This window comes from Heterodontus francisci, chromosome 2 (genome assembly GCF_036365525.1).
Source record: "Heterodontus francisci isolate sHetFra1 chromosome 2, sHetFra1.hap1, whole genome shotgun sequence".
In the NCBI taxonomy this organism is placed as follows: Eukaryota; Metazoa; Chordata; class Chondrichthyes; order Heterodontiformes; family Heterodontidae; genus Heterodontus; species Heterodontus francisci.
In genome coordinates, this window is record NC_090372.1 from 150,825,536 (window position 1) to 150,838,924 (window position 13,389).

Consider the following 13,389-nt stretch of genomic DNA (forward strand, 5'->3'; position numbering starts at 1 on the left):
CTTGGTGAGACTGCACCTGGAGTATTGTTTGCAGTTTTGGTCTCCTTACCTAAGGAAAGATATACTTGCCATAGAGGGATTGCAATGAAGGTTCACCAAACTAATTCCTGGGATGGAGGGATTATCCTATGAGGAAAGATTAAATAGACTGGGTCTTTATTCTCTGGAGTTTAGAAGAATGAGAGGTGATCTCATTCAAACAGAAAAAATTCTTAGAGCTCGACAGGGTTGATGCAGGAAGGATGTTTCCCCGGCTGGGGAGTCCAGAACCAGAGGGCACAGTCTCACATAATAAGGGGCAGGCCATTTAGGACCGAGATAAGGAGAGATTTCTTCACTCAGAGGGTGGTGAATCTTTGGAATTCTCTGCCCCAGAGAGCTGTGGAGGCTCAGTTGTTGAGTATGTTCAAGACTGAGATCGATAGACTTCTACATATTAAAAACAACAAAGGTTACGGGGATAGTGCAAAGAAATGGTGTTGAGGTAGATCAGCCATGATCTCATTGAACGGCAGAGCGGGCATAAAGGGCTGAATGGCCTACTCATGCTCCTATTTCTTATGTTCATATGCTAACACACCATTTGCACTTGCAAACTGGATTTTAGCAAGGTCAAAGTAATGCCATGGTTAGCCACACCAACTTAGCACCAAGTTACTATCCATTTGATTTTCAGACAGACCTCCATCCAAGCTGCCAGATTTGATGTTGGAAACAGAAGGGAGGATCATGTATGCAAATAGGATCATATGATGCTCTTAGAAGTCCCAAAGCCATTTTCATCTCAGTCCCCCAGAATATTGTCAGTGCTTGCTTTGCCCACCAACCATATGCAGTGCAAGTTCGGCTGCACCCATTTTTAGTGAAAATAAAAGATCCTTAGCTGAAGCAGGTGAAACGTGGATGGAGGCCTGGAGCACATCTTTTTAAAAGAAAAACTTACATTTATATAGTGCTTTTCACAACCACCGATGTCTTAGCTTGGAGGTGAGTTCTGTGCAGGGATTGCTGTAGTGAGGTTGGAAAACCTGGAAGAATTACTTTCCAGAATGCCCTGCAGAATTTAAGTGCAGGGCTTCTTTAAGTGTGGTTCCTGCTCACAAGCAGCCTGATTGACAGACTGGAGGCCTTTTGGGCAGGAAGCCTGCTTCACAGGGCCAAAGCCTATGAAAGCAGGTAGGTAGGGAAGTGAGAGAAATCATGGAGTGGGTCCAGATTGCAAGCATTGGTGAGGTCCAAATCACAGGGTTTACTGGGTTAGCTTGTTGCAGCTGGAGGAAGCACTCCTGCTCCTCCTGATCCACAAGCAATACTGTAAAGGCCCCTACCAATGGATTCAGCCACTCTCGTCATCTTTAAGCTCCCGAGTTTCCCAAGACCCAGGCAACACAGCTGCCTGTGGTTAAAATAGAATGACTGTTCAAATGCCTCATTATAATATGTCAATAGCCAACTTGGTTCCCACAAGCAGGTTGGTCTTCCACTTTTTTTTTAGAGATACAGCACTGAAACAGGCCCTTCGGCCCACCAAGTCTGTGCTGACCAACAACCACCCATTTATACTAATCCTACATTAATCCCATATTCCCTACCACATCCCCACCATTCTCCTACCTACACTAGGGGCAATTTACAATGGCCAATTTACCTATCAACCTGCAAGTCTTTGGCTGTGAGAGGAAACCGGAGCACCTGGCGGAAACCCACGCAGTCACAGGGAGAACTTGCAAACTCCACACAGGCAGTACCCAAACTGAACCTGGGTTGCTGTAGCTGTGAGGCTAGCCACTGCACCACTGTGCCACCCACTCTCTTCCATTAGAAACATAAATGGGCAGAATCCAGGTATTTTGCATTTTAACCTCTAACACAACCTCAGCCCACCCATTTTTGGGAGTTAAGATTCAGACCCATGTTTCCTTACCAATATTGTAATCATTGTGTGTTACAACATATAGTGGATGTCCTTTTTGTGATTCTTCATAAACCTGTTGTCGAGTTTTCGGTGGATTTATAAGCTCCCCAACAGAAATATCTGAAATAAAATATTCAATCCAGTCTTAGTTGTCAAAATCTAGTTAAGTGTTAATTACATCAAGGGTGCACATATTTAACACCCCAAACATTTATTATCTGCAGCTATCAAAATAAGTGTCAGTTTTTGCAGTTGGCAGCAGTGTTCTTACTCAGAAGATTGTGGGTCCAAGCTCCAGGACTTGAACTCATTAAACTAGGCTAGCGCTTCCGTGCAGTATTTAAGAACAAAGAACAGTACAGCACAGGAACAGGCCATTCGGCACTCCAAGCCAGCGCCGATCTTGATGCCTGCCTACACTAACACCTTCTGCACTTCCGGGGCCCATATCCCTCTATTCCCTTCCTATTCATGTATTTGTCAAGATGTCTCTTAAACGTCGCTATCATATCTGCTTCCACCACCTCCCCTGGTAGCAAGTTCCAGGCACTCACCACCCTCTGTGTAAAACACTTGCCTCGCACATCCCCTCTAAACTTTGCCCCTCGCACCTTAAACCTATGTCCCCTAGTAACTGACTCTTCCACCCTGGAAAAAAGCTTCTGATCCACTCTGTCGATGCCGCTCATAACTTTGTAAACCTCTATCATGTCGCCCCTCCACCTCCGTCGTTCCAGTGAAAACAATCCGAGTTTTTCCAACCTCTCCTCATAGCTATTGCCCTCCAGACCAGGCAACATCCTGGTAAACCTCCTCTGTACCCTCTCCAAAGCCTCCACGTCCTTCTGGTAGTGTGGCGACCAGAATTGCACACAATATTCTAAGTGTGGCCTAACTAAGGTTCTGTACAGCTGCAACATGACTTGCCAATTTTTATACTCTATGCCCCGACCGATGAAGGCAAGCATGCCGTATGCCTTCTTGACTACCTTATCGACCTGCGTTGCCACTTTCAGTGACCTGTGGACCTGTACGCCCAGATCTCTCTGCCTGTCAATACTCCTAAGGGTTCTGCCATTTACTGTATACTTCCCACCTGCATTAGACCTTCCACTATGCATTACCTCACATTTGTCCGGATTAAACTCCATCTGCCATTTCTCCACCCAAGTCTCCAACCGATCTATATCCTGCTGTATCCTCTGACAATCCTCATCATTATCCGCAACTCCACCAACCTTTGTGTCGTCCGCAAATCTACTAATCAGACCAGCTACATTTTCCTCCAAATCATTTATATATACTACAAACAGCAAAGGTCCCAGCACTGATCCCTGCGGAACACCACTAGTCACATCCCTCCATTCAGAAAAGCACCCATCCACTGTTACCCTCTGTCTTCTGTGACTGAGCCAGTTCTGTATCCATCTTGCCAGCTCACCTCTGCTCCCGTGTGACTTCACCCTTTGCACCAGTTTGCCATGTGGGACCTTGTCAAAGGCTTTACTAAAGTCCATATAGACAACATCCACCACCCTTCCCTCATCAATCATCTTCGTCACTTCCTCAAAAAACCCAATCAAATTAGTAAGACACGACCTCCCCTTCACAAAACCATGCTGTCGCTCACTAATAAGTTTGTTTGTTTCCAAATGAGAGTAAATCCTGTCCCGAAGGTTCCTCTCTAATAGTTTCCCTACCACTGACGTAAGGCTCACCGGCCTATAATTTCCTGGATTATCCTTACCACCCTTCTTAAACAAAGGAACAACATTGGCTATTCTCCAGTCCTCTGGGACCTCACCTGTAGCCAATGAGGATGCAAAGATTCCTGTCAAGGCCCCAGCAATTTCTTCCCTTGCCTCCCTCAGTATTCTAGGGTAGATCCCATCAGGCCCCGGGGACTTATCTACTTTAATGCTTTGCAAGACACCCAACACCTCCTCCTTTTTGATAATGAGATGACTGAGACTATCTGCACTCCCTTCCCTAGGCTCATCATCCACCAAGTCCTTCTCCTTGGTGAATATGGATGCAAAGTACTCATTTAGCACCTCACCCATTTCCTCTGGCTCCACGCATAGATTCCCATCTCTGTTCTTGAGTGGGCCAACCCTTTCCCTGGTTACCCTCTTGCTCTTTATATATGTATAAAAAGCCTTGGGATTTTCCTTAATCCTCTTTGCCAATGACTTTGCATGACCCCTTTTAGCCCTCCTAACTCCTTGCTTAAGTTCCTTCCTACTGTCTTTATATTCCTCAAGTGCTTCATCTGTTCCTAGCCTTCCAGCCCTTACAAATGCTTCCTTTTTCTTTTTGACTGGGCTCACAATATCCCGTGTTATCCAAGCTTCCCGAAACTTGCCAAATTTGTCTTTCTTCCTCACAGGAACATGCTGGTCCTGGATTCTAATCAGCTGACATTTGAAAGACTCCCACATGTCAGATGTTGATTTACCCTCAAACAGCCGCCCCCAATCTAAATTCTTCAGTTCCTGACTAATATTGTTATAATTAGCCTTCCCCCAATTTAGCACCTTCACCCGAGGACTACTCTGATCCTTATCCACAAGTACCTTAAAACTTATGGAATAAGAAGTACTGCAATTTTTTGAAGGTGCTGCCATTTTAACAATAACTTGGATTTATATATCATCTTTCACTCAAAAATATAACCCAAGACATTTCACAGAAACAGTCTCACTGAACTGCAAAAGGGAGAAAGGTATTGGAGGAGGACAGCCCCCCATTTTACTTTCATTTTTAGTTACTTTTTCTTTTTTACATTTTTTACAATCTTTTTTTTGCATTTATTTTGTTTCATCTTAGTTTATTCAGTTTGCTTACCCACTGTTTATTTTCAGGTTTGCACTTGCTGCTGTTCAATATTCAGTCCGTTAACACCTAATCTGTACTAATGCTTTGTCTTTCAACACACCATTAACATATTGTTTGCCTTTGCTCCATGACCTTTTGGTCAGCTATGTGGCCTTGTCCAATCTACACCTTCTCCTTTGTTATCTCTTGCCCCACCCCCACCTCACTTGCTTATAACCTGTGACTTTTCTAATATTTGTCAGTTCCGAAGAAGGGTCACTGACCCGAAACGTTAACTCTGCTTCTCTTTTCACAGATGCTGCTAGACCTGCTGAGTGGTTCCAGCATTTCTTGTTTTTATTTCAGATTTCCAGCATCCGCAGTATTTTGCTTTTATATTATTATTATATTGGAGGAGGAGTTGTGGGAGAGATGGGCATGGGTTTAGATGGCAACATTATGTTTAGTGGCCTTTGTGAGGAATAAGAACATAAGAATACGAGGAACAATAGTTCACAAGGAGAGGTGTCAATATTTTTTGAGGAGTGGGCAATTCCTATTGATATTAGTATGATGATTTTTCTATACAAGCACTCATATTTCACTGATGTTAAATAAGAGTTTCAAATAGTAGAGTGAATTAGCAGCCAGCAAGTAAATATTCCAATAGAACCTTATTTTTTTTAAATTGGGTCAAGCCAAAACTAAAAATGTTTCTAAAAAGCTCAGGTAAGACACTTCCTCAAGTCACTCGGCATTGTTTATAAACTGAGTTGCTCAGCCATACAGACTAGGGGTCTCCCACGTTCAATCACCTGCCCGCTCAGTTAGTTGATCTCAGGTAGATTTGTTTTGGATTGCTATCATTGACCCCAGAGGTTTAAGGAGGGAGGGAAATATCTATCAGTATCTTCCCCCCAATATCTTCCCCCCCACCCCCCATCCTCATCAGAGTAGAGTTCACCTGTTTCCAACCCCCCCCCCCCCATATCAGTGTTGTTGCTCTTGTCTGGTGACCCATGTCCAATGTGCAGCAAAGACAGAATCAGACTTGGCTGCGATGTCCCCTGCAAATGCCATGAAGCTAATTGTGAAAACTCATGTACGAATAATAATAGCAAACTGCATGAGGTTTTGGAGGATACCGAGCACTTTGTGGCACAGTGCCCCAACAAAGAGTCAATTGGGGTAATTTTAGTCCTCAACATCCAAGAGGTGGGTCGGTAACCTCAGATTTTGCCATCAATTTGTATTTAACAGCTGCAGGCTCAGGAAACCCACCAGCTGAAGGGAGTGCTGCTTTTGGGCAAGGAGGAGCATGAGTGCTGCCACAATCTCTCCCTCTCTCTGATTGGCCGACTCCACCCTCTCTCCTCCAACCCTGTTGACAATCTTTCTCCCCTTCTCCCGACTACATGAGCCCCCCTCTGTCCCCAACTGCTGCATTGTAGTGCAGACATTCCTGTCTGACAGCCAATCAGCCGTCAATAAATTCAGTGGGGGATGGAGAAAAACAATTCTGATGAGATCTTGTGGTTAAATGCAGTCGGACCTAAGCATTTCCAGCATCCTTCCCACCTACCCATAAATATCAACGTCAGTGTCTTCTGGAGAGATGGGGACGAAAGAAGATTGACAAGGAGAAACCCAAAGTTCAGGTCTGGTGCCTTTTTAAAGAGGAACCTTACTGTTGGGGAAGCAATTCAATGTAAATATATTTTCCCATTTAGTTAATATACTTGTCAGGGTAAATCCAGCTTTGGAATGTCTTGCTATAATCCTTGAAGTTTATGTTGATAGCAAGAAATTATTCAGCAAATATCAGCAACAGAATAGTCAGTGAGGAGCTCAATGGTAGCAGCAAGAATTGGTATATTTTTCAGTACCACTAACCACACAGCACGAAAATCATAATCACAGCACAGAAACAAGCCTTCAAATTTGCATTGCTGCTTTTCTCTACAGGGGATATCTAGTTAAATCCCACTCTCCTACTCACTGACCATATACTTTGTCACACTCAGGAGAAGTGCAGCGATGAAAATACAGAACCAAACTGAAGAGTTATAAAAAAATTGACTTTTCCTTCAAAAAGTGGACAATATATTGCAAAATGGCCATTGAAGGTCAGCCCGACTTGGGCTGTATATTCAAACTGTCACACTGTCTGTTTAGGACAAAAGGATACATTCCAAGCCAGGAGGTGTCAATTACACCCATCCTGAAACCATCAAGAGACATTCCTGAATTGAATAGGTTGTTCTGAAACAAAGAAGGTGTGAAGTATGCCACTGTGTGGTCACAACAGGGAGGGGGACATGCATCTCATAATAGAGGCTAACATGAGAGATTTTTTCAATCTTAAAAATGTATCTCTCTGCAGAGAAAGAAGAGATCACATGATCAGTGAAAAGCAGTCCAGCCAAGGGCTATGAAAAGAAGTCCAGCAAACACCAGGACGGAACCCTGCTGTGAATTCTACACTTCATCTTGGTGCAGCAGAGAACTGAAAGTGACCACCGCTTCCAGTCTGAAGTCTTAACCACCAGAAAACTACAAACACACGGGCCTGCAATTTTAAAAGGAAACTGTCTGCCGAGATGATTCAACAGATTTACCGTGAACCCTGAATACCATCTCACTTCAAACCGCTTACCCTTTCCACTCTATCTATCTAATCCATGTGTGTGTGTGTGTGTGAATGCGGGCATGGGTGTGGTTGCGACCATTTCAGGAATGAATATTGTTCAATAAATAGCTAACCTTCTGTTTTAAACCTACAAGAAAACTAGACACTGTCTGGTTATCTGACAAGTAAAACAAAAGGGGTAAAAACCCTAGTAACAAAAACATTGTTCTGGTCAGTTGGGAGGTGAACAAGCCATGCCATCACCCATCTGGCCTTACCAACTTTAAAATGCCTCTTTTTCAAGCAACTACCTAATTCCCTTTTAAAAGGACAAAAGCAAAATATGGATGCTGGAAATCTTAAATAAAAACAGAAAATGCTGGAAATACTCAGCAGGTCTGGCAGCACCTGTGGAGAGAGACACACAGAGTTATGCTTCCGGTCTGTGACCTTTCATTATTGAATATTTCTAGCATTTTCTGGTTTTATCGCTTTTCAAAGTATTTGGCAGTTGTCATGAAGACCCCACCTGCCAAGAATGAGGTGTATTAATTTTGTCATATAAACATTAATTTTAAACTGTTGCTGGAATGAAGAAATTACTTGTTTAAAGAGATCAGCAGTGGTAGAAAAACATTTGCATACCAAGAGACAGTGCCTGGAGACAATAGAACAGCTCCCTGATCCAATTAACCCAAACGGATTTTGATCACCAGACACTGAATGTGTAAGAAAGTCAGCATTCCAGGGTGTCTGCTAAGATGGAGAATCCACAAACACAGGAGTTTGTTAAAACAGCTGGTCACATGACTAACCTGCTGGCCCAAGTTTTGTGCTCACAGCAGAGTTTGGGTCAGATTGCAACTGAACTTTGAAGAAGAGAGCCTCTCTTCTGGCTAGCTCTCTCTCTCTCACGAATCTCCAGATCCACTAAAATCACTTAAACCTCAGAGAAAAGACTCCTACATCGAAAAAAGTTTTAAAGCGTGCAATGGGCCCCAACGAAACGGCAAGACTTACCGGCAATCAAACTTTCTACATCATCCTCAAAGGACGATAAATAAATCCCAGCTATTACCTCAAACATTTCCACTTCATTCTTTCTACTTTTCTGTCTCTATCTGCGTGTGTGTTTATCGCGTATGCATACTAGCATGGTCGCATCGCGTATTCGTAGTTGCTAACCGAATTAGAGTTTAAGGATAATAAACTTCCAACTTTCTTGTTTAAATCTAAGAAAACCTGTCTGGTTGATTTCTTTGCCTTACAGTTGGACAGCAGTGAACAAGGATTCACTGAGGGGGAACTAAAAACACTGTTTTTAAAATTAAACACTGTTACGGTTAAACCAGGCAAAGGCTGAGGGAATCCTTGACCCCTTTCTCACCTGGTCGTAACACAGTCTAAATTGGAACATGTAGCTACACGGTTAAATAAGGCTTGAAAATAGGTCCGAGTTGTGTGCGTATACTTCCAATGGGAAGTACGCGGATGCCGTCTTGGTGTAGAGAGTTATGCGCATGTGCTTAACAACTGCCAGCAGCATGCACTGCACTGAGATTATGATGCATATGAGCGTGCAATACTGATTTGAAGCTACCATTGCCATTTTCAACTCTCCACTCTAGTCAACACCCTGTCTTAACATAGCACAGTTGAACATGACATTAAATAGAATAAAGGACATCCACCCCCTCCCCCACAACCAATGCTATTTAAAAGATCATCAAGTACCTACAGGTTAGTTGCTAGATTATTTCTTCAGCCTGCTGCTGCAACTGTATGTATTTTTGGAGGTTTCCTATACTTGGCTAAACTTTAAATGCTCTGTAGGGAGTGGTCCAGCTGGTCGTTCCACTCCCTTTTTGTCAAATATAATATTGTGTAAAAGAAGTTGCTTCCAAATATGAGTGCATTGCTAGGGCTTCCTCTGGGAATTGAACATCAATGGGAAAATGAAGAAAGGTCATGCAGAGCAGGACAAGCTGCTCGAAGAGGAAGTAGGAGGAGGGGGAACAGGGCACTCAGCAGGAGACCATATCTGAGGAGGGTCCTGAGGAAGCAATTCTCTTACCTGAACTTCAGGGAGGACCAATGCATGAGATGTCTTTGCTTCACAAAAGTGGTCATGAGTGAAATCTGCCAAATGCTGTAGCCACGACTGCAGCCTCAGAGTAGGGCAAAGACAGTGACCTTTGTGGCTATCAAGGTGATCGTGGCTCTTAATTTGTGTGTGTCTGGCTCTTTTCAGGCTGCTGCTAGAGATATAAGCAATATCTCACATTGTGCCATACACTGCTGTACAAGGGTGGTCACTAAGGCTCTTTTTACCAAGAGAAACACATTCATTTAATGTCTTCTTGCCTTAGACAAGCAGGCAGAGCAAGCGTTAGGTTTTCTGTGTCACAGAGTTTCAGTGAGACGCACATTGCCTGCGTGCTCCTCATCTGAACGCAGCCATTTTCATCAACTGAAAAAAATTCCACTCCCTCAATTTGCAGCTGGTGTGCAACACATCTTGCAGGTGAATGTTCATTATTCTGACAGCAGTCACGATTCTTTCATTCTGTGGTAGTCTTCTGTTCCAGCTGTATTTGAACTACAAGAAGTCAAAAGCTGGCTACTGGGCAACAAGGGTCCATGACATAGCTCATGGCTCCGATCAGGAACCCATGCACACCTGCACAGCAAGCCTACCAATGAGAGATATATTGCTACAAGGAACATTATAAAGCACATGATCGCTATGCTCAGGCAATGCTTTCACTTCCTGGACTGCTCTGGAGGAGGCCTGCCGTATTCAGCTGAGCAGGTATCAAGATTTGTGGTGGTATGCTGCACAACCTGCCCAATATGAGTGAACAGCCCTTGCTATCACCCAACAGGTGAGAAGCTGAGGAGCAAGAGCACAAGGAAGAGGAGGAAGGTGAGAAGGAGGAGGAAGGGCAACAGAAACAGGAAGGAAGGCTACAATTTAGACAGCCTTTCTGTCCAGGCTCTACATAATCAGATTACTCATAAGCAATACCAGTAGTCTCAACTACACCTCCCCAGTCATCAACAGTTCTACACTCCTTACCTTTCCCCCATCTCTGACCATCACATTGTTCTCTTTTTGTTAACAGAAAAATAGAAACCACTGGAAAATGCACACAGTCATACAAGATGTATTAAATCCAATTTTGATCTCCATATGTGGTGGAGGATATCAAGGCCCTGAGGAAGGTGCATAGGATGATGGCTAAAATGATGTGCACTTTAGGACTCAGTAATCAGGAAAGGTTCCAGCAGGTGGCACTCTTTTTCACTGGTAAAATGCAGGCTCACAGGGGATATAATTGTGTTTTTTAAAATAATGAAATTATTAGATTCTGCCCAATTAGACATATAGCAATTATAGAATATATAAAGTTCTAGGTAAACAGGGTTAGGTTAGATGTTGGGAAGTATTTCTTTTCACTAAGAGTCATTACCCTCTGGAACAGATTACCAAAACATATGATGAATATGGATTCCCCAAAGGCCTTCTAAAGGCAGATGAAAAGGTTCTGGGGAGAAGAGGACATTTACAATTAAAGAACATAAATTGCAGGGTAGCTGGGATTAGAAGGATTTATGGGAAACCACAGTCTCCTGGAGACATGCTGGATTATTTAGGGGGTTGGAATGAATTCTCTCAGCAGATTTCCTAAATTGGCCTCAGATCTTTTTCTCTTTTGTCGTCTGTCTTTAGAGATTGCATGGCTAGGCTTGATAATCTTTGCTAATCCTACTTTTCATCTGTTTATGTATGTTTTTCCACATTCTTAATAACTAGAGTCTAGCAACTGAAAACTAAATGGCTTATCTGAAGAATATTTGCTGAAGGTGAGTCCTGATTTATCTGTGTTTACTTAGTCGAAGAAAGGGGGCATATTTTACATCCAATCTCCAGCACAATTTTCCTTTCTACAACTTTTGAAAAATTACCAAAGTCTTCCTTCAGGATTCTTGGATGTAAACGAATAAGGCCTGGTTATTTCTCTACCTCAAGTTTGAGTAACCTCTTGAGTACCATTTCTCTTTGAAACACTTACCCTCCGGTGATTCTAAAATGCCAATGTCCACCTCCTCTTTAGAAACTTAGTTAAGATGCTTATTTAGGGTTTCTGCCTATTCCCTTTCTCCCACGACAAGCTTATCTTCTTCTCTTGGTGGTCCTCTCCCTACCAAAGCTATCTTTTTTCTTTATTCATTCCTAAGATGTGGGTGTCTCTGGGAGGGCCAGCACTTATTGTCCATTCCTAGTTGCCCTTACTATTAATGTGCATCTATAAACTATTTTTATTGCTCTTTATGTTATGATCATTTTCTCTCATGTTCCATCAACATTTCTGATCTTTTTTGTAGTTTTCTTATATATTCTTCATATTTGTCCTGGTTTTAATTTTGATTATCTCACACATGAGCAACAAATGCTTCTTTAACTTCATATTTGATCCAACTGCCGTATTAATCTATAAATGTTCAGTAGCATGGATGTAATAATAAGATAATGTTATAACCATGTCAGTTTAAATGAACTCTATTAGTTGTCTGTCACTCATTATTAGAATGAATTATATGGCAGTCCAATGCTAACTTTAACTAACAGTATTAAGTCTATGATAGTGCAGAACACCACTTTTTCCCCAAAGAAAATAAACAGTTCCCCAGGCTAGACGGAAGCAGGTTCGCCACTGACTTTCACGTCGGAGTCCAGCTCCCATCCATCCATCGTAAAATTCTGGCCATTGTGTCCAATTCTGGGCACCGCACTTCAGGAAGGGTGTGAAGGCTTTAGAGAATGTGCAGAAAAGATTTATGAAATTGGTTCCAGAGATGAGGGAATTCAGTTACAGGATAGATTGGAGAAGCAGGGGTTGTTCTCCTTCGAGAAGAGAAGGTTTAGAGGAGATTTGATAGTGGTGTTCAAAATCAATAAGTCTCTAGACAGAGCAGATAGAGGGAAAGTGTTCCCTTCGGTGAAGGGTATCAAGACCAGAGGACACAGATTTAAGGTGATGAGCAAAAGAACCAAAGAGGCCATGAGAAAACTTTTTTTTTATGCAGCAAGTGTTTAGGATCTGGAATGCACTACCTGAAGGGTGGTGGAGGCAGATTCAAATGTGGCACTCAAAAGGAAATTGGATAAGGACATAAAGAGAAAAAAAATTGCAGGGTTACAGGGAAAGAGTGGAGGACTGGAACTAGCTGAATTGCTATTGCAGAGAGCTGATGTGGACTTGATGGGCCAAATGACCTCCTTCTCTGCTGTAATAATTCAATTACTAAACCTATTGCAGTTCAGAACCTTATAACCCTCTGTATATATAAAAAAAACACACTTTCTGTCCTAAATCTTATTTACATTTAATTTATACCCAATTTTATTTATACCAACTTGTGCTAGACCTCTAAATAGAAATTGCATTATGGACAAAGGCCATTTCCAGCCTGTGTTGGTGCTTATTATAGAATCATGGAATAATATAGCACAAAATATAGCACAGCTCACCAAGCCTGTGCGGGCTCTTGAAAAGAATTATTCAACTAGTACCACTCCATTGCTCTTTCCCCATAGCCCTTCAACTTTTATCCCTTCATGTATTAAGCCAATTCCCTTTCGAAAATTACTTTTGAATCTGCTTCCAACACCATTTCAGGCAGTGCATACCAGAGCATAACTTGCTGCATAATTTTTTTCCCCTTGTGTACTTCTGGTTATTTTGCTCATTACCATAAATCTGCGTCCTCTTGTTACTGACCCTTCTGCCACTGAAAACAGTTTTTATTTATATACGCTATCAAAACCCTTCATGGTTTTGAACACTTCTAGCAAATCTCCCCTTAACCTTCTCTGCTCTAAGCACAGCAACCCCAGTATCTCTAGTCTCTCCAATTAACTGTAGTGCCACATCCCTGGTACCTTTCGAATAAATCTCCTCTCCAAGGTCTTGACATCCTAGCTAAAGTGTGGTGCCTAGAACTGGTCGCAATACCCCAGCTT

At 42.5% G+C, this 13,389-nt stretch overlaps 1 protein-coding gene across 1 annotated transcript in view; it reads right to left on the reverse strand.

Annotated features, from left to right (window-relative positions):
• The window catches only part of efhb (EF-hand domain family, member B), a 115,319-nt gene that overhangs the window by 58,680 nt on the left and 43,250 nt on the right, over nucleotides 1-13,389 (reverse strand). The window contains exon 5 of the mRNA XM_068051454.1: nucleotides 1,925-2,035. Within this exon, the coding sequence (XP_067907555.1) occupies nucleotides 1,925-2,035 (111 nt within the window). The remainder of the gene's footprint in view (nucleotides 1-1,924; nucleotides 2,036-13,389) is intronic.